Below are 20,836 nucleotides of genomic sequence, written 5' to 3'. Positions count from 1 at the left end.
GTTAGTGCTCTGGGCTTTCACCCCAGCGATCCAGGTTCGAATCTCAGTGGGACCAAAAAATTTTATCATAGAAAATTTGCAACACAGTTGCTCGTGTAACCATAAAACCATACATGTTCTATGGGCTGAGAGCAAGGCTCCCATAGGGTAGTGGTTAGTGCTCTAGGCTTTCACCCCAGCGACCAAAAAAATAAGAGCTAGGGTTAGGTTTAAAGTTAGGGTTAGAGCTAGGGTTAGAGCTAGGGTTAGGGTTAGGGTTAGAGCTAGAGCTAGGGTTAGGGTTAGAGCTAGGGTTAGAGCTAGGGTTAGAGCTAGGGTTAGAGCTAGGGTTAGGGCTAGGGTAAGAGCTAGAGCAAGGGTTGGGGTTAGGGTTAGGGTTAGAGCTAGGATTAGAGCTAGGTTTGGGGTTAGGGTTAGAGCTAGGGTTGGGGTTAGGGTTAGGGTTAGAGCTAGGGTTGGGGTTAGGGTTAGAGCTAGGGTTGGGGTTAGGGTTAGAGCTAGTGTTAGGGTTAGAGCTAGGGTTAGGGTTAGAGCTAGGGTTAGAGCTAGGGTTGGGGTTAGGGTTAGAGCTAGGGTTGGGGTTAGGGTTAGAGCTAGGGTTAGGGTTAGAGTTAGGGTTAGAGCTAGGGTTGGGGTTAGGGTTAGAGCTAGGGTTGGGGTTAGGGTTAGGGTTGGGGTTAGGGTTAGAGCTAGGGTTGGGGTTAGGGTTAGAGCTAGGGTTGGGGTTAGGGTTAGAGCTAGGGTTGGGTTTAGGGTTAGAGCTAGGGTTAGGGTTAGAGCTAGGGTTAGAGCTAGGGTTGGGGTTAGGGTTGGGGTTAGGGTTAGAGCTAGGGTTAGTGCTAGGGTTAGAGCTAGGGTTAGGGTTAGTGCTAGGGTTAGAGCTAGGGTTAGGGTTAGAGCTAGGGTTAGAGCTAGGGTTGGGGTTAGGGTTAGAGCTAGGGTTAGAGCTAGGGTAAGAGCTAGAGCTAGGGTTGGGGTAAGGGTTGGAGTTAGGGTTAGGGTTGGGGTTAGGGTTAGAGCTAGGGTTAGGGTTGGGGTTGGGGTTAGGGTTAGGGTTAGGGTTGGGGTTAGGGTTAGAGCTAGGGTTAGGGTTAATGCTAGGGTTAGAGCTAGGGTTAGTGCTAGGGTTAGTGCTAGGGTTAGAGCTAGGGTTAGAGCTAGGGTTAGAGCTAGGGTTGGGGTTAGGGTTGGGGTTAGAGCTAGTGTTAGGGTTGGGGTTAGGGTTAGAGCTAGGGTTGGGGTTAGGGTTAGAGCTAGGGTTAGTGCTAGGGTTAGAGCTAGGGTTAGCGCTAGGGTTAGAGCTAGGGTTGGGGTTAGGGTTAGAGCTAGGGTTGGGGTTAGGGTTAGAGGTAGGATTAGGGTTAGAGCTAGGGTTAGTGCTAGGGTTAGAGCTAGAGCTAGAGCTAGGGTTGGGGTTAGGGTTAGGGTTAGAGCTAGGGTTAGAGCTAGGTTTGGGGTTAGGGTTAGAGCTAGGGTTGGGGTTAGGGTTAGGGTTAGAGCTAGGGTTGGGGTTAGGGTTAGGGTTAGAGCTAGGGTTGGGGTTAGGGTTAGAGCTAGGGTTGGGGTTAGGGTTAGAGCTAGGGTTAGAGCTAGGGTTAGGGTTAGAGCTAGGGTTAGGGTTAGAGCTAGGGTTAGAGCTAGGGTTGGGGTTAGGGTTAGAGCTAGGGTTGGGGTTAGGGTTAGAGCTAGGGTTAGGGTTAGAGTTAGGGTTAGAGCTAGGGTTGGGGTTAGGGTTAGAGCTAGGGTTGGGGTTAGGGTTGGGGTTAGGGTTAGAGCTAGGGTTGGGGTTAGGGTTAGAGCTAGGGTTGGGGTTAGGGTTAGAGCTAGGGTTGGGTTTAGGGTTAGAGCTAGGGTTAGGGTTAGAGCTAGGGTTGGGGTTAGGGTTGGGGTTAGGGTTAGAGCTAGGGTTAGGGTTGGGGTTAGGGTTAGGGTTGGGGTTAGGGTTAGAGCTAGGGTTGGGGTTAGGGTTAGAGCTAGGGTTAGGGTTAGTGCTAGGGTTAGAGCTAGGGTTAGAGCTAGGGTTAGAGCTAGGGTTGGGGTTAGGGTTAGGGTTAGAGCTAGGGTTAGGGTTGGGGTTAGGGTTGGGGTTAGGGTTAGAGCTAGGGTTAGTGCTAGGGTTAGAGCTAGGGTTAGGGTCAGTGCTAGGGTTAGAGCTAGGGTTAGGGTTAGAGCTAGGGTTAGAGCTAGGGTTGGGGTTAGGGTTAGAGCTAGGGTTAGAGCTAGGGTAAGAGCTAGAGCTAGGGTTGGGGTAAGGGTTAGAGCTAGGGTTAGGGTTAGAGCTAGGGTTAGAGCTAGGGTTGGGGTTAGGGTTAGAGCTAGGGTTGGGGTTAGGGTTAGGGTTGGGGTTAGGGTTAGAGCTAGGGTTGGGGTTAGGGTTAGGGTTAGAGCTAGGGTTGGGGTTAGGGTTAGAGCTAGGGTTGGGTTTAGGGTTAGAGCTAGGGTTAGGGTTAGAGCTAGGGTTAGAGCTAGGGTTGGGGTTAGGGTTAGAGCTAGGGTTAGGGTTGGGGTTAGGGTTAGGGTTAGGGTTGGGGTTAGGGTTAGAGCTAGGGTTGGGGTTAGGGTTAGAGCTAGGGTTAGGGTTAGTGCTAGGGTTAGAGCTAGGGTTAGGGTTAGAGCTAGGGTTAGAGCTAGGGTTGGAGTTAGGGTTAGGGTTGGGGTTAGGGTTAGAGCTAGGGTTAGGGTTGGGGTTGGGGTTGGGGTTGGGGTTAGGGTTAGGGTTGGGGTTAGGGTTAGAGCTAGGGTTAGGGTTAATGCTAGGGTTAGAGCTAGGGTTAGTGCTAGGGTTAGTGCTAGGGTTAGAGCTAGGGTTAGGGTTAGGGTTAGAGCTAGGGTTAGAGCTAGGGTTGGGGTTAGGGTTGGGGTTAGAGCTAGGGTTAGGGTTGGGGTTAGGGTTAGAGCTAGGGTTGGGGTTAGGGTTAGAGCTAGGGTTAGTGCTAGGGTTAGAGCTAGGGTTAGCGCTAGGGTTAGAGCTAGGGTTGGGGTTAGGGTTAGAGCTAGGGTTGGGGTTAGGGTTAGAGGTAGGATTAGGGTTAGAGCTAGGGTTAGTGCTAGGGTTAGAGCTAGGGTTAGAGCTAGGGTTAGAGCTAGGGTTAGGGTTAGAGCTAGGGTTGGGGTTAGGGTTAGAGCTAGGGTTAGGGTTTGAGCTAGGGTTAGGGTTAGAGCTAGGGTTAGGGTTTGAGCTGGGGTAAGGGTTTCCCCCTAGTTTTTTTTTTAAACTACCATTTATGGTAGTTAAACTACCATGTATGGTAGTTTTTTTTTTTTTTTTTTTCAAAAAAAAAAAAAAATGGTAGTTTTTTTTTTTAAACTACCATTTATGGTAGTTAAACTACCATGTATGGTAGTTTTTTTTTTTTCCAAAAAAAAAATGGTAGTTTTTTTTTTTAAACTACCATTTATGGTAGTTAAACTACCATGTATGGTAGTTTTTTTTTTTTTCCAAAAAAAAATGGTAGTTTTTTTTTTTAAACTACCATTTATGGTAGTTAAACTACCATGTATGGTAGTTTTTTTTTTTTTCCCAAAAAAAAAAAATGGTAGTTTTTTTTTAAACTACCATTTATGGTAGTTTTTTTTTAAACTACCATGTATGTTTAGTTTAAAAAAAAACTACCATAAATGGTAGTTTAAAAAAAACTACCATTTTTTTTTTGGGGGGGGGGGGGGGGGGGGAAACTACCATACATGGTAGTTTAACTACCATAAATGGTAGTTTAAAAAAAACTACCATTTTTTTTGGGGGGGGGGGGGGGGGGAGAAAAAAACAACACACAAAAAAAACAAACCCTAACCCCAGCTCAAACCCTAACCCTAGCTCTAACCCTAACCCTAGCTCAAACCCTAAGCCTAGCTCTAACCCTAACCCCAACCCTAGCTCTAACCCTAGTTCTAACCCTAGCTCTAACCCTAGCTCTAACCCTAGCACTAACCCTAACCCTAGCCCTAACCCTAGCACTAACCCTAGCTCTAACCCTAACCCCAACCCTAGCTCTAACCCTAACCCCAACCCTAGCTCTAACTCTAACCCCAACCCTAGCTCTAACCCTAGCCCCAACCCTAACCCTAACCCTAACCCTAACCCTAGCTCTAACCCTAACCCTAACCCCAACCCTAACCCTAACCCTAACCCCAACCCTAGCTCTAACCCTAGCTCTAACCCTAACCCTAGCTCTAACCCTAACCCCAACCCTAGCTCTAACCCTAACCCCAACCCTAACCCTAACCCTAGCTCTAACCCTAACCCCAACCCTAGCTCTAGCTGTTACCCTAGCTCTAACCCTAGCTCTAACCCTAACCCTAGCTCTAACCCTAACCCTAGCCCTTACCCTAGCCCTAACCCTAACACTAGCTCTAACCCTTACCCTAGCCCTAGCTCTAACCCTAGCTCTAACCCTAACCCCAGCTCTAACCCTAGCTCTAACCCTAACCCTAGCTCTAACCCTAGCTCTAGCTCTAACCCTAACCCTAGCTCTAACCCTAACCCCAACCCGAGCTCTTACCCTAACCCTAGCTCTAACCCTAACCCTAGCTCTAACCCTAGCACTAACCCTAACCCTAGCTCTAACCCTAACCCCAACCCTAGCTCTAACCCTAACCCCAACCCTAACCCTAACCCTAGCTCTAACCCTAACCCCAACCCTAACCCCAACCCTAGCTCTAACCCTAGCTCTAACCCTAACCCTAGCTCTAACCCTAGCACTAACCCTAGCACTAACCCTAGCTCTAACCCTAGCATTAACCCTAACCCTAGCTCTAACCCTAACCCCAACCCTAGCTCTAACCCTAACCCCAACCCTAACCCTAACCCTAACCCCAACCCTAACCCTAACCCTAACCCTAACCCTAACCCCAACCCTAGCTTTAGCCCTAGCTCTAACCCTAACCCTAGCTCTAACCCTAGCACTAACCCTAACCCTAGCTCTAACCCTAACCCCAACCCTAGCTCTAACCCTAACCCCAACCCTAACCCCAACCCTAACCCTAACCCTAGCTCTAACCCTAACCCCAACCCTAACCCTAACCCCAACCCTAGCTCTAACCCTAGCTCTAACCCTAACCTTAGCTCTAACCCTTAACCCAACCCTAGCTCTAACCCTAACCCCAACCCTAGCTCTAACCCTAACCCCAACCCTAACCCTAACCCCAACCCCAACCCTAACCCTAGCTCTAACCCTAACCCCAAACCTAACCCTAACCCCAACCCTAGCTCTAACCCTAGCTCTAACCCTAACCCTAGCTCTAACCCTAGCACTAACCCTAACCCTAGCTCTAACCCTAACCCCAACCCTAGCTCTAACCCTAACCCCAACCCTAACCCTAACCCCAACCCTAACCCTAAACCTAGCTCTAACCCTAACCCCAACCCTAACCCTAACCCCAACCCTAGCTCTAACCCTAGCTCTAACCCTAAACCTAGCTCTAACCCTAAACCCAACCCTAGCTCTAACCCTAACCCCAACCCTAGCTCTAACCCTAACCCTAACCCCAACCCTAGCTCTAACCCTAACCCCAACCCTAACTCTAACCCTAACCCCAACCCTAGCTCTAACCCTAACCCCAACCCTAGCTCTAACCCTAGCTCTAACTCTGACCCTAGCTCTAACCCTTACCCCAACCCTAGCTCTAGCTCTTACCCTAGCTCTAACCCTAACCCTAGCCCTTACCCTAGCCCTAACCCTAACACTAGCTCTAACCCTTACCCTAGCCCTAACCCTAACCCCAACCCTAGCTCTAACCCTAGCTCTAACCCTAACCCTAGCTCTAACCCTAGCACTAACCCTAACCCTAGCTCTAACCCTAGCACTAACCCTAACCTTAACCCCAACCCTAACCCTAACCCCAACATTAACCCTAGCTCTAACCCTAAACCCAACCCTAGCTCTAACCCTAACCCTAACCCCAACCCTAGCTCTAACCCTAACCCTAACCCCAACCCTAGCTCTAACCCTAACCCCAAACCTAGCTCTAACCCTAGCTCTAACCCTAACCCTAACCCTAACCCCAACCCTAGCTCTAGCTCTAACCCTAGCACTAACCCTAGCTCTAACCCTAATCCTACCTCTAACCCTAACCCCAACCCTAGCTCTAACCCTAACCCCAACCCTAGCTCTAACCCTAGCGCTAACCCTAGCTCTAACCCTAGCACTAACCCTAGCTCTAACCCTAACCCCAACCCTAGCTCTAACCCTAACCCCAACCGTAACCCCAACCCTAGCTCTAACCCTAGCTCTAACCCTAGCTCTAACCCTAGCACTAACCCTAGCACTAACCCTAGCTCTAACCCTAGCATTAACCCTAACCCTAGCTCTAACCCTAACCCCAACCCTAACCCCAACCCCAACGCTAACCCTAGCTCTAACCCTAACCCCAACCCTAACCCTAACTCCAACCCTTACCCCAACCCTAGCTCTAGCTCTTACCCTAGCTCTAACCCTAGCTCTAACCCTAACCCCAACCCTAGCTCTAACCCTAGCGCTAACCCTAACCCTAGCTCTAACCCTAGCACTAACCCTAACCCTAGCTCTAACCCTAGCACTAACCCTAGCTCTAACCCTAACCCCAACCCTAACCCTAACCCCAACCCTAACCCTAGCTCTAACCCTAACCCCAACCCTAGCTCTAACCCTAGCTCTAACCCTAGCTCTAACCCTAGCACTAACCCTAACCCTAGCTCTAACCCTAACCCCAACCCTAGCTCTAACCCCAACCCTAACCCTAACCCCAACCCTAACCCTAGCTCTAACCCTAACCCCAACCCTAACCCCAACCCTAGCTCTAACCCTAACCCTAGCTCTAACCCTAAACCCAACCCTAGCTCTAACCCTAACCCCAACCCTAGCTCTAACCCTAACCCCAACCCTAACCCTAACCCCAACCCTAGCTCTAACCCTAACCCCAACCCTAGCTCTAACCCTAACTCTAACCCTAACCCTAGCTCTAACCCTAACCCCAACCCTAGCTCTAACCCTAACCCCAACCCTAGCTCTAACCCTAGCTCTAACCCTAACCCTAGCTCTAACCCTAACACTAGCTCTAACCCTAACCCCAACCCTAGCTCTAACCCTAACCCCAACCCTAGCTCTAACCCTAACCCTAACCCCAACCCTAGCTCTAACCCTAACCCCAAACCTAGCTCTAACCCTAGTCTAACCCTAACCCTAACCCCAACCCTAGCTCTAGCTCTAGCTCTTACCCTAGCCCTAACCCTAGCTCTAACCCTAGCTCTAACCCTAACCCCAGCTCTAACCCTAGCTCTAACCCTAACCCTATCTCTAACCCTAGCTCTAGCTCTAACCCTAACCCTAGCTCTAACCCTAACCCTAGCTCTAACCCTAACCCTAGCTCTAACCCTAACTTTAAACCTAACCCTAGCTCTTATTTTTTTGGTCGCTGGGGTGAAAGCCTAGAGCACTAACCACTACCCTATGGGAGCCTTGCTCTCAGCCCATAGAACATGTATGGTTTTATGGTTACACGAGCAACTGTGTTGCAAATTTTCTATGATAAAATTTTTTGGTCCCACTGAGATTCGAACCTGGATCGCTGGGGTGAAAGCCCAGAGCACTAACTAGTACCCTATGGGAGCCTTGCTCTCAGCCCATAGAACATGTATGGTTTTATGGTTACACGAGCAACTGTGTTGCAAATTTTCTATGATAAAATTTTTTGGTCCCACTGAGATTCGAACCTGGATCGCTGGGGTGAAAGCCCAGAGCACTAACCACTACCCTATGGGAGCCTTGCTCTCAGCCCATAGAACATGTATGGTTTTATGGTTACACGAGCAACTGTGTTGCAAATTTTCTATGATAAAATTTTTTGGTCCCACTGAGATTCGAACCTGGATCGCTGGGGTGAAAGCCCAGAGCACTAACCACTACCCTATGGGAGCCTTGCTCTCAGCCCATAGAACATGTATGGTTTTATGGTTACACGAGCAACTGTGTTGCAAATTTTCTATGATAAAATTTTTGGGTCCCACTGAGATTCGAACCTGGATCGCTGGGGTGAAAGCCCAGAGCACTAACCACTACCCTATGGGAGCCTTGCTCTCAGCGCATAGAACATGTATGGTTTTATGGTTACACGAGCAACTGTGTTGCAAATTTTCTATGATAAAATTTTTTGGTCCCACTGAGATTCGAACCTGGGTCACTGGGGTCAAAGCCCAGAGCACTAACCACTACCCTATGGGAGCCTTGCTCTCAGCGCATAGAACATGTATGGTTTTATGGTTACATGAGCAACTGTGTTGCAAATTTTCTATGATAAAATTTTTGGGTCCCACTGAGATTCGATCCTGAGTCGCTGGGGTGAAAGCCCAGAACACTAACCACTACCCTATGGAAGCCTTGCTCTCAGTGTATGGAACAAGTATGGTTTTATGGTTACATGAGCAACTGTGTAGCAGATTTTGTATGATAAAATGTTTTGGGTCCCACTGAGATTCGAACCTGGGTCGCTGGGGTGAAAGCCCAGAGCACTAACCACTACCCTATGGAAGCCTAGCTCTCTGTGCATGGAACATGTATGGTTATATGGTTACACAAACATCGCTCGTACAAACCAGTGCAAGCTATTGTAGACTGCTGGTTGAAATAGCCCAGTGGTTAGTGACTTGGGCTCTTGCTCGGCAAGCGTTTGGTTCGATCCCCGGTGCGAGGAAGTGCTTTTGTTGTGCAATTAACCCTTTATTTATTCTCTTTTTTTTTTAACCTTGTGTAGTGTACCTACACATATTGTTATATAAAGCAGTTAACCAAATGTCTATTTTTTATGTTTTAATTGGCGAATATAAAAACAAGGAATAAGACGCTAGACAAGTTTTAACATAAATGTTTATTAAAAATAATAATATTAAAAGCAAATTTCAAACCAGCAATCTAATGTGAAATTGCAGTAGATATATTGGATAACAATATTTAGGCGTATACACGTTATTTAAAAACGACTATAAGTGTTATACAACGATACAAGTGTTTACCAGCTCAGTGGCCTAAGAGGAGAGTGTCCGCCCTGAGATTGGGAGGTGGTGGGTTCAAACCCCTGCCGAGTCATACCAGTGACTATAACAATGGTACCCATTTCTTCCCTGCTTGGCACTCAGTGTAAGGGGTTGAAATGGGGCCCCCCTGCTGCTCACGATCATTGGGACTTTTGGCAGGGGTGTCCAAGTCCAGTCCTCGAGGACTGGTCGTATCAAATGATCAGTTCATCCTCACGTTCTGCAGGAGCCTGATCATTGAATCAGGTGGGAAACTTGGAAAACGTGGAGGAATGCGGCCCTCGAGGACTGGACTTGGACACCCCTGCAATAAGTGTTCAGAGGCAGCTGGCGGAGATAGCGTCCGGAGACAATCTTTTCCTGTCGTTAAACGTCTGAAACAATTGAGAGCAAAGGAAGTCTTCATTTAACAAGCATTAATGAATAATTCATTGTTGAGTTTTTTTAAAGCTATTCCAACCAGCTACATAAAAGCTGATGTTATTTTCAGGCAACAAATGTAAGCGCTAGCATCACAGTCGCTAACTTACAAAATTGCGAGTTGGACTGAGAGAGCGTGAGCGCACGAAGCTCAGCGGGCTTCTGCTCCACTGTAAACAAACATGATAACAATTGACGTGTCAGAACTCAGAACTTCTCCACTTCCACTAATGGTGTGTCAGTACCACAGTTCCTTTCTTGGTCACGGCTTCGCCCTTGGCACGCACGGTTCCGCCTTGCATCAGAGCGGGCCACACGTGGTAGGAGACCAGCTGGGCCGAGAGGTCCGAGTCGGGGCTGCGCCGGTACCTGTTCAACAAGTAGGACTAAATTTGTGGAGTTTGGAATGATTTGTTTTTTTGTGCCGTACTTGCTGCTAATGAAAAGTTCTCCATCGCTGGCAAAGGCCAAGTCAATGGGCGGGTCCAACGTCTGCATGGTGAAGGCCAGCTTGCAGGTCTCCCTAATTAAGGGGCGCGCCACGGAGAAGTTGATTTTTGGAATAGAAGCGATGCGAGAGTTGAGGTTCATAGCGCTGAGTACTTCCTGTTGCAAGGTAAACGCACAGGTCACAAGGGTGCTCGAGTTAAGGTTGCCTTTCTGTTCCTTCTTACGTCCACACTATTCTCCACGTCATAGAGGTCCTGGTTTCGAACAATGTAGTCCAACACGGTATCTTCCAGGCTTTCAGGCCCGAAGTGACACAATGAGAGAGTCTTGCGAGCGCGCAGCCTGAAGAGACGGTGAGCCAGTTTGGCTGCCTTGAAGGACTCCTAAGATGACGCATATGAAAGGCACGAAAAAGATGAAAATGTCTTTTGGGCCAGGAGCGTCCAATGAAACGAGGCCCGACTTCTTCTGACTCTTACCACCATGGCAATGAAGATGATCCTCTGGACCGTTTCCAAGTCGTTCAAGTAGCCCTGAAGTTGCAGCTGCGCCTCCTTACGCTCCACATTGTACAGGTCGCTGAAGCGCGAGACCACGCGCAGGAGACGTGACGAGCTGGTGAGCTGCGACCATGCCATCGTCTCGGATCTCACCGAATTACTTCTGGCCAGCCTGGGAAAGGCGATTTAAGGCACGAAAGCTTGTGGGATGCCGGTTTGGACCGGATGCATGTCGCAGTGTGATCAGACCTCTGTGAGCTCAGATACGATATTTCATTCCTCCACTTGGACATCTGACGCTCGTAATCGTGACAAGAATCCAACTTCTTCTTGTAGAGGTCATTTTGTAAATATACTGCTCTCAAGCTACAAAAAATAAATAAAATACACCAGGAACAAATGTATTTTGATCTACCATGATAAAATGCATGCATGCCTGCGTGTATTTCAGTTACTTCTCTTTCAGTTGCAGTAGTTCATCCTCAGTGGTGGCTGTTTTGCTTTTTGTCTGGTTCAGATCCGTGTGACCATCGTCCAGCCTGAAAAAGACCAACACATCCTTAGTTAGGGTGTGGTGCGTGGTGGGTGAGCAAGAGGTAGACCCTGGATTGGTTAGCAGAGGATAAGTTTCTTGATAGTTTTTACTTTATTTTCCTTCTTCGTCAGACTCACCCTGCCTGGAGCGATTCCAACTGCAGCCGAGTGGAGCACAGCTGAGGCTCCAGCCACTGTGCGTCGCTCATCTTGCCGCTAGATAGCTCTGTAAGCTTACGCTCCTCTTCTGCCAAATCCTGGTAAGCACACAAAATTCAGCACCAACTGTGATGAGGCGGCTTCAGCAAAGGTCATCGTTACAGCGCTTTAAAGGGTGATGTCACCTGCAAGACACTGAAACCAGCGTCTTTGTGGACAGGGGGCCGCAATGGCAAGAAACAAGAGCCCAGCCATGGAAGTAGACGTGTTTTTAGCGTGGCCACGCCGTCAGTGTGTTGACCTGAGGAGGAATGGATGTTACACACAAAGCTAATACACAATGTAAATGTCACATTCACAGTAGCTTATGTAGTGGTTACCATCAGCAGCTACAGAGTTAAGGATGGCAAAAAGCTGCCCTTGGATTTTGGCAGTTAATTCCATCATCTCACAGCACCGATTCATATTCTCATCACAGGAAATCACCTTGGGAAGCACAAAAATCACAGCCATGAATGAACCTAGTAGGGATAAGCCACAGAAAATAGATGGAGTACCTTGAAACTGAAGTTTTTAATCAAACCCACTCGAATAATCTAATACATAAATTAATTCATTTGGCTCACTGTTTAGCAAAGGCAGAGGTACATAACATAAAGCGGGAAATTTAACGCATAAAAGACAAAACCTGAGGGCAAATCGCATCACTTCCGGGTTTACGTGAACAAAACAGGAAGTAGCTGCTGGTGAACACTCCAAAATCGAGTTGAAGCTCTTTGGAATACACCGATCGGAAGCCATGACAACTTGTTTTCATAGCAACCGAACTCAAATTGTAAATATGTTTGGTGTTAAATAAATAGGTGCATTTTGTGGATTAAGTAAGGAATATGGCTGCGACAGAAATTTTGTTATTTTAAGTCATACCATGACGTGGGCTGCCGCCATTACGTGTATAAATGACGTTTGCAGCATTAAGAGTAAACTTTAAATGCATTAAAAAAAAAACTTACATGATACTCTCTTTGCCATCTTTCCAACTTGTCTTGTAAAACGTTGAAACAGGACTGACTGACCAGCGCGTTTAAAGCATCTGCCATGTCTGCGCTCCTCGTGGGTGCTGGAATAACAAAACAAGCGAAAACTCTCGGAAATCGGGAGTGAAAATAACGAAGAAGAAAAATAATTAAGAGGTGTCCCGGCTTACAGGTGAGTCGACGTCACGTCATCTTCAGTCGGTCTTTATTTCACAGCAGCCAGAGTTCTCACACGGAGGATGCCCTTTAATAAAGTTTTAATCCATTAATTAAACGTTCCCCAGTGTTCTCTCGAAAATGGACACAAAAATGCAATGGCACAGCGTCAAGAAAAGGTGCGAGTAAATGTTGATCCACTAGAGGGCGGTGTTGGCTAACGTACACATTTGGGTTCACTTTTTGAGAAACTAAAGAAGTTGCTTCGTGCGACTGTTAAGAAAATAAATTAAAAATACATTCTGAAAATGTTAAACTTAAGTTTAATTGTTTTTAAACTGAAGCAGTCATGGAAAATATGAACGTCTATGTGGTTTATTTTGGGCATCCTTACGCTATTGGCTAGTGGCGTCGGATCGTACCATCTTACGGACACGAAAGTTAATTTTTTCTGAAACTGAGTCGAGACGACACATATTACAGATTTCTGCACTTTAGATTAAAACGATACAACATTTAATTAAGTTAGCCTCCGGCAAAAACACGATAGGTTTGGACAAAAATAACAGTAGGGTGGTGGAAAGTGGTACGTTCCTTTACCACACTCCAGAAGCTGAGAAAGGGAGGGTGAACATGGCTTCCGAGCAGGTCCGTTAAATTCTCAATTTATTCTTATGTTCTCCTTTTTCTGACGCGATTTTGAGTGTTTTAAGGGGTGGCAGTTGCACCCGTGTGTCCCCAGTGCGCCGAAACGCTTCTTTTCAAGCCAAGCGCGCTGTCATCGCAGTGTGATTAACACTGATCTACCGTGTCGTAATTGTCCAATAAAGGCTGTGTTGCATGTAAAATGAGTCGAAATATGACATTTACCTTACCGGCTTGCGTGACGACAAACTTACGATATAGGAGCGCGGATAAGTAACGGGTTATTACATCTGTTATGATGCTAAATTGGGAACTGTATTTATAGTGATGGCCCCACTCACAGCCAGGCTGTCTCGTTTGAGACACATTCCTTCCTGCACACACAATGTAATGATAATCATGTTGCATTGACGAAACCATATAAATGAGCCTTGTTTAAAAGAGCCATTGTAAATCTAGAGAGTCGAAGTTCACATATGTCTAAATAAGGAATGCCCACAGAGCGGTGGCGGTCCTAGCTTTTCTTTTTCCCAATTGTGCACATTTGAAATCATATCGTTTTCATTTTTTGTTAGCATGTAGTTTGGCTGCAAAATCAAATATCTAATATGAATGTTTAAAGACTATGAAGCTTGTATGACATGGTCTCTCACATTCACAACGTTGGTGATTTTCCTCCAGGAGAGCGCCAATGGGCCGGTGAAGAAGTCCATGCGAGAGAAGGCAATCGAGAGACGTGGTGCCAACAAGGAACACAACAGCAACTTCAAGGCGGGCTACGTACCCATCGAGGAGGAGCGTCTGCACAAGACGGGTCTTCGCGGGCGCAAGGGCAACATGGCCGTGTGTGTCATCGTGCTTCTTTTCCTCCTCGCTTTGATTAACCTTATTGTGAGTAAGACAGTGACAACAACAAAAACATGAAAAATGTGTTATATGGTTTACATTCTTTTAAATACACTATGATATCAATGTATTGTAAAAACACTAATGTGGTAAATACTTTCAGATCACTCTGATCATATGGACGGTGATTCGGATCGGTCCGAACGGATGCGACAGCATGGAGTTTCACGAATCGGGTCTGCTGCGCTTCAAGCAGAAGGCAGACATGGGTGTTATTCATCCACTGCACAAAAGCACTGTGGGGGGTCGTAAGGACCAAGACCTACTCATCGTCGGCAACAACAACCCGGTAAGAGGACTTGAAAACCTTCACCGCAAGCACAAATCAGTCGTTCACGTAGGCTCCCTCTAGTGGACAAAATAAGGGCAGTTGAAAACATGATAGTTGATACTTGTTGCAGGTAGTGTTCCAGCAGGGCACCTCCAAGCTGAGCGTGGAAAAAGACAAGACATCGGTAGTCAGCGACACCGGGATATCCTTCACTGACCCCCGCACCCAGACCACTTTCTTCAGCACCGACTACGACAACCACGAGTTCCACCTCCCCAAAGGCGTCAAGGTGCTCAGTGTCAAGAAGGCCTCCACAGAAAGGGTGATTGTTTCCCTTTTCTCATCTTTTAGTTCTCGGTACATGTACAGTCGTTTCAACCGGTACTTCTGGTCTCCTCAGATCACCAGCAATGCCGCGTCGGACTTGAACATCCGCGGGGACAGCAAGGCCATCATTCGCGGCAACGAAGGCGTCAACATCATGGGCCGCACCGTCGAGTTCAGAATGGGCGGCGACATTGAGCTCAGAGCCGTAAGTATACGTACATGCAGTCACGTCATACAAAAATGCAGTGCCTTCTGACCTTCTTCATCCTTTTGGGTGCTTGCAGGAGAACAGCATCGTGCTGAACGGCTCTGTGATGTTCAACGCCACCCGCATCCCCAATTCGGTGGGCGACGTGTACTTCGACGAAGGCGTGGAGCGCTACAAGCTGTGCATGTGCGCCGACGGGACGCTGTTCCGTGTGCTGGTCAAATATCCCAACATGGGCTGCCAGACTTCAGACAACCCATGCCGAAACACACACCAAGGACTGTAACCCCAGCATCTGCCTCCCTATTACAAAAAAAAAACTGTATTCATGGATTACATGATCGCAGTCGTTTGGAAAATGCAGTATTTTGTTTGACCATCCAGTATTATTTTTATTATTTATATCCTGGAGGGTTGCACAGGGATTTATTTGGCAGCTGTGTGTGTGTGTGTGTGTGTGTTTGATATGTTAACTGACCACAAAGTGATGAGTAGGTTTTATGCACTGCAGTTCATGCTCAAAACTCTCAAGCTGTCAATCATTACATTGGCTTCATGAGAAGTTTCTATGGAATACATAGAATGGATACTTGCCATACATCTTGCACAATCTAATGAGAGCCGCTTCATACGGACAAAATGTTAAACACGGGTACGGCGCGGTTAATCGATAATGTTCAATTAATACTACCAAATGTGAGTATTATTTGGATTTTTTACGATCAAAATGAAGATTGGTTGGAAGATCTGTAACATTTGCTTGAGAACATTACGGCGTGTTTGTTTGAATAAAAACCTGGCGTGTCAGCGTGCTGCTGCCTCTTATCGTTTGTTTTGGTTAAAGGTCTCAGGGCGTGTTGTGTTTGAAAATGACGGCCTTTTATGATGGAATAGAATGTGCGGGCTCGGCCGTCAGGAACGCACTTATCTCGGCATGAAAAGGAGAAGACAGTAACTGCGCGTAAATGATTGAATGCCGTCTTTGGGCGGGTTTATACATGAGCAGACTTTGGCCGTGATCAGATTCAGATGTGTAGAGTAGATGGTCGGTGTGGATTATATGGATTGGACTAAGGATGGCTCAGGTTCTGATCGTTTTGCTGCTGCTCACCTGCTTTGGGCTCCACCATCACTCGCTAGCTTGCCCGTCATCCTGCTCGTGTCCAGGGTCATCCGTGTTGAACTGCTCCTTGGCGGGTCTCCGGGCTCTGCCACAAAACCTGGACTCTGTGGCTGATTTGGACATTTCCCACAACCACCTAGAACGGGCAACGTTACTCCGCCGGACGCTTCCTCGGCTCCGCAGCCTTCGCTTGGCCAATAACAGCATCATGCGCCTGTCGCTCTGCATCCATGGACGTGTTCAGGGTCGAGGGTGCGCCTCCTGGGCCCCCAACCTGCAGCTCTTATCTGTGGAAAGGAATCAGCTACGACGACTACCACGGGGTGAGTCACTGGGTCGTAAATTCTTGCTGTATTAATCATTATTATCCTAGGTTTAAAAAAACAACAGTTTGAAAATATGGCATATTTTTGTGGAACACCTTCAAATAACAGTCATTTAAAATAATTTCATTAATTTTACTTCATTACGATATCACTGCAAATATTTTTAGAAAATTAAAAAAAATGAGAAAACATTTTCTGTGGTCATAAAACGTATTCCGATAACTGTGTTACAAGTGGACAATAAAACAATAAATTGTGTCGTACTCACCGTCAACTTTGCTTGGCAGGTGAGTTTAGTCACATGATCAGTTTTCTTATCTATCCATACGTAAGGTGTTTCCTACTCAATGGTGATCATTCTGTATTCACCCCCTCAAAAAAAAAAAAACATCCAAAGAAAAGTAAAATACAGCATGCTTGTGGAGTTATCCTTCTAATGGAGACTCCATTCTTTACAACCTACTGTGCTCGAAAGGCTTGAGTGCTCTAGGGGCCTTGGAGATCCTGCAACTGTCCTTCAACAACATTACCACCATCCAGCTAGGAGAACTGGACAACCTGCGTGGGCTACGGAAGCTTCACCTCCAACACAACCTCATCAGCAGCCTGCACCCGAATGCCTTTAGACATTTACACCAGCTCGAGGTAAATAAACACCTATTAAAATAAAAGTCATCCCGAAAGATGAGCTTCAGTCTTGGGAAGGAACATGCATTATTTGTCTGATGGCAGATTCTCAACGTGAGCTTCAACATGCTGACCAGCCTCGACCCTTCAATCTACTTCTCTCTACACACCATCGGGACGGACGTTCACCTCGCTGGAAACAAGTGGCACTGTAACTGCATCATGAGGAACATAAGAAGATGGATGGCTATCAACAGGAACAGAGGGTCGCATTCCTGGGATTTGGTTTGCGCTTCCCCGCCCAGTCTAGCAGGTGCCGACGTTCTACACCTGGAGGATGATGATTTGAACTGTTGGAGCGCTGAAAAGGAACCACAAGATGTGACGGTACAACAAGGTTCTGATGTTCTGCTGTCCTGCACCACAAGAGGTAACAGCTGAAAAATCCCTTTTTTCAATTAAAACCAAATCAGCAAGTCATGTCTTTTTCTCAGGTGAATTATGGTGGACGCCTGCTGGTTTGGCACCTGGAAACCAACCTCACTCTGGTCTCCTCGTCAGCGCCGTCACAGAGAAAAACACTGGTCTTTACGTGTGTTTGTCCAAGGATCACCAGGTGGTGTCCATCTTTCATCTTCGTATCGCAGGGACTAGCAGAAAAGTTCGAAGTGTAGCAGAGAGAATCACAGGTGAAGTAAGGAGCCAAAACGTGACACAGTCCGACTTGACGTTAGCCGTGTGTTTGTCCGTGTTCATCACCTTTCTGTTCGCCTTCATCCTGGGAGTTGTCCTAAGACCTTGCATCGATATTCTCTGGAAGAGGATCACCAGAAAGAAAACATCTGAAAACACTGTCTCGTCGGCCGAGGAGAGACAATACGACAATGAGGCCTACTCGGAAGACCCAGAAGAGTTGCGACCTCACAGGGAAAGGAGAGTTACCTTCAGCACGGAGGAAGAAAATGATGTTAAATATTATGACATGGAACATGACACAAGAGTAAATGGTAAAGTAGTTGAAAATGAAATGCCTGTAGATAGAGATTCGGTATTTGAGAAAAGTCAGGAGGGAAGCAGTTCAGAGGATACACGAGGTCTTTCGGACCAAAACCTCACGAGAACTTCGTCTGATTCTTCACTTTCTGACAAGGACCAAAAACAAGTGGACACTCTTTATCAGAACACATCAGACATATGTCAAATTTCCATTAAGAAAATTCCGGGAGTTTCTTCTGAACTCATTGTAGATAACGCACAGCATGTAAAAAACAGTGGAACAGTGGAACTTGAAGATGAGGAAGAACAATTTGACTTCAGCGACTCTGTCCGCAGCACATCTCCGAGAACCAGCAGCCCCATGGGTTCTTTTAACTACACCCGACAAATTATGCCAAGACTGAGCAGAAAACTCTCATCCGACTCCAGTTCGTACATGAGTGACGACGAACTTACGCAATACACCGTCAACCCAGATCTGCAAGAAGAGAAGGTGAGCTACGCTGAAACCAAGGTCTTGGACAATCTTGCTAGTTTGAAGTCTGAGAATCGATATGAACATAGCCTGGATCAGGACACAGAACTTTGGTGGCCTGAAATTGATTTCGAGCACTCGATGCGTGTCCAGAGACGAATGGATATCAAAGTGCGTGAGAGAAGCTTCAGGGATAAACACACGACAGGAAGGGTGGTCACAGCAGGAGTCGCACCTTCAACTTCTTTCTCCGGCAGTGACAGTGAAGAATCACCACAACTTGATTCGCAAACGCAGTGGCCAGCGATTGATCTTGAGCATACCATCTCAGTCCAAAGACGTTTAGATATCAAATCACTAACATTAGATTCCTCATCCGGCGGAGACTCTGATGGATCAATACGCCTCACAAAGCCCAAAGACACTAGGTGGCCCGCCGTCATTGACCTTCAGCAAATTCCTTACATTGAAAGGGACCTAAATGTAAAGTCAACGCGTCCCGATTCCGCTTCGAACAGTGACAGTGAAGAGGTAACATGGGCCAGCATGCCACAGTCTCCATCAAATATACCTTGGCCTGCAATTGATCTTGAGAATTATCTTAGAACTAAGAGGCATCTAGATGTCAAACCACTGTCACCAATTTCACATTCAACTTCCAGTATTGACAGTGAAGATGAAAAACTGTACTACACACAAAAACAGGAGCAAGGGACAACTGAAGTGACTAGCTACCCCATTAAACCACCAACACAAAGTTATGACCCACATTTGATTGATCTTGATGATTCTTTCAGAATTAAAAGGTATCTTGATGTCAAACCACTGTCACCACCTTCAGGTTCAACTTCCAGTATTGACAGTGAAGATGAAACAATGTACTACACTCAAAAGCAGGAGCATGTGACCCAAAAAGTAACTAGTAACCCCAATAAAGCCACTCCAACACCAGGTTATAGCCGAGAATCACCTTGGCCCTCAATTGATCTTGAGGATTCTTTCAGAATCAAAAGACGTCTTGATGTCAAACCAATGCCACCAACTTCAGGTTCAACTTCCACAATTGAAGATCAAACTATGTACTACACTCAAAAGCAGGAGCATGGGACCCTTAAAGTAACTAGTAACCCCAATAAAGCCACTCCAACACCAGATTATAGCCCAGAATCACCTTGGCCCTCAATTGATCTTGAGGATTCATTCAGAATTAAGAGACGTCTAAACGTCAAAGCACCTTCACCACCTTCGGATTCATCGTTCAGCAGCAACAGTGAGCATGAAAGAACACCAAGTCATGACCAACACTCACACTGGCCCTCAATAGATCTTGAGGAGTCTTTCCGAATCAAGAGGCGTCTCGATGTCAAAGCACTTCCACCACCTTCAGATACCTTGTTCAGCAGTGACAGAGCTCATGGAACGACTCACCACATCACAAAACACAAACAAGGAGGCAATAAAGTCACTAGGTACCCTGCTCAAGTGTCACCAACACTAAGTTATGACCCACAAACACCTTGGCCCTCAATAGATCTTGAGGAGTCTTTCAGAATCAAGAGGCGTCTTGATGTCAAAGCACCTCCACCACCTTCAAGTTCAACGTTCAGCAGTGACAGTGATCATGGAACAACTTATCACATCACAAAACACAAACAAGGAGGCACTGAAGTTACTCGGTATCCTGCTCACGTGTCACCAACACAAAGTTATGACCCACAAACACCCTGGCCCTCAATAGATCTTGAGGAGTCTTTCAGAATCAAGAGGCGTCTTGATGTCAAAGCACCTCCACCACCTTCATCGTTTACCAGTGAGTATGAAAGTCATCATATCACAGAGAAAAAGGAAGACATCACTGAAGTAACTATGTACCCCACTGAAGCAACACCAACACCAAAATATGACCTCCAAGCACCCTGGCCCTCTACTACTCTTGAGGATTCTTTCAGAATTAAGAGGAGACTAGATGTCAAAGGACCATCACAAACTTTGGATGCGTCATCCGACAGTGATGATGAAATGAATAATCACATTCAAAACCTGGAGCAACACACCATCGAAGTAACTAGGCACCCTCCAACACGAAGTTATGATCAACCTTGGCCCTCAATTGATCTTGAGGATTCTTTCAAAATCAAGAGGCGTTTAAATGTCCAAGCACCGTCTGATTCATCATCCAGCAGCAACAGTGATATCACTAAAGTAACTAAGTACACCACTGAAGTGTCACCAATGATAATTTATGATCCAAACACCCCTTCTATTGATCTTGAGGATTCTTTCCGAATTAAGAGGCATCTGGACATCAAATCATCAACTTCATATTTATCATCCAGTGAGGATGAATTTACTCATCCCATCACTGAGCAGGTGCAAGAGATCAAAAATGTAACAAGGTCACCTCCAGGACCAAGCTATGACCCACAAGCCCCTTGGCCTTCTATTGAGCTTGAGGATTCTTTCCGAGTTAAAAGGTGTCTCGATGTCAAAGTTCTGCCACAAAATTCAGAGACATCAACCTTGAAACAGGAGCAAGGGACCACTAAGGGTTCACCAAGACCAAGCCATGACCCACAAGCACCTTGGCCCTTAATCAATCTTGAGGACTCTCTTCGAATTAAAAGGCGTCTAGATATCAAAGCACCATCACCAACGTCCAATTCATCATTCAG

The 20,836-nt window shown here is 46.7% G+C and overlaps 2 protein-coding genes across 8 annotated transcripts; one reads left to right on the top strand and one right to left on the bottom strand.

Annotated features, from left to right (window-relative positions):
- Window positions 1-8,819: 8,819 nt before the first annotated feature.
- On the bottom strand, window positions 8,820-13,638 carry spata18 (spermatogenesis associated 18). 7 transcript variants are annotated; one of them, XM_049719542.1, is made up of 13 exons: window positions 13,559-13,638; window positions 12,275-12,348; window positions 12,081-12,187; window positions 11,448-11,553; window positions 11,253-11,368; window positions 11,047-11,165; window positions 10,830-10,913; window positions 10,624-10,740; window positions 10,354-10,546; window positions 10,099-10,257; window positions 9,670-10,030; window positions 9,535-9,594; window positions 8,820-9,378 (listed from the first exon to the last, which is right to left on the bottom strand). In XM_049719542.1, exons 3-13 carry the CDS (start codon window positions 12,165-12,167, stop codon window positions 9,371-9,373), a joined length of 1,410 nt encoding a protein of 469 aa, XP_049575499.1. In that variant the 5' UTR covers window positions 12,168-12,187; window positions 12,275-12,348; window positions 13,559-13,638; the 3' UTR covers window positions 8,820-9,370. The 7 variants fall into 7 exon arrangements, with proteins under 7 accessions (XP_049575499.1, XP_068508258.1, XP_049575510.1 ...); XM_068652157.1 differs by lacking the exon at window positions 13,559-13,638 and having other exon boundaries at window positions 12,275-12,696; XM_049719553.2 differs by lacking the exon at window positions 13,559-13,638 and having other exon boundaries at window positions 9,673-10,030; window positions 12,275-12,696.
- Window positions 12,769-15,429, top strand: sgcb (sarcoglycan, beta (dystrophin-associated glycoprotein)). The gene is made up of 6 exons (XM_049719601.2): window positions 12,769-12,908; window positions 13,587-13,796; window positions 13,915-14,100; window positions 14,213-14,404; window positions 14,483-14,614; window positions 14,694-15,429. The coding sequence occupies exons 1-6, from the start codon at window positions 12,894-12,896 to the stop codon at window positions 14,901-14,903; spliced, it is 945 nt and encodes a 314-aa protein (XP_049575558.1). The 5' UTR covers window positions 12,769-12,893; the 3' UTR covers window positions 14,904-15,429.
- Window positions 15,430-20,836: the final 5,407 nt, after the last annotated feature.

This window comes from Syngnathus scovelli, chromosome 10, assembly GCF_024217435.2.
Source record: "Syngnathus scovelli strain Florida chromosome 10, RoL_Ssco_1.2, whole genome shotgun sequence".
Lineage (NCBI taxonomy): Eukaryota > Metazoa > Chordata > Actinopteri > Syngnathiformes > Syngnathidae > Syngnathus > Syngnathus scovelli.
This window is presented reverse-complemented; position numbering and strand designations above follow the sequence as displayed.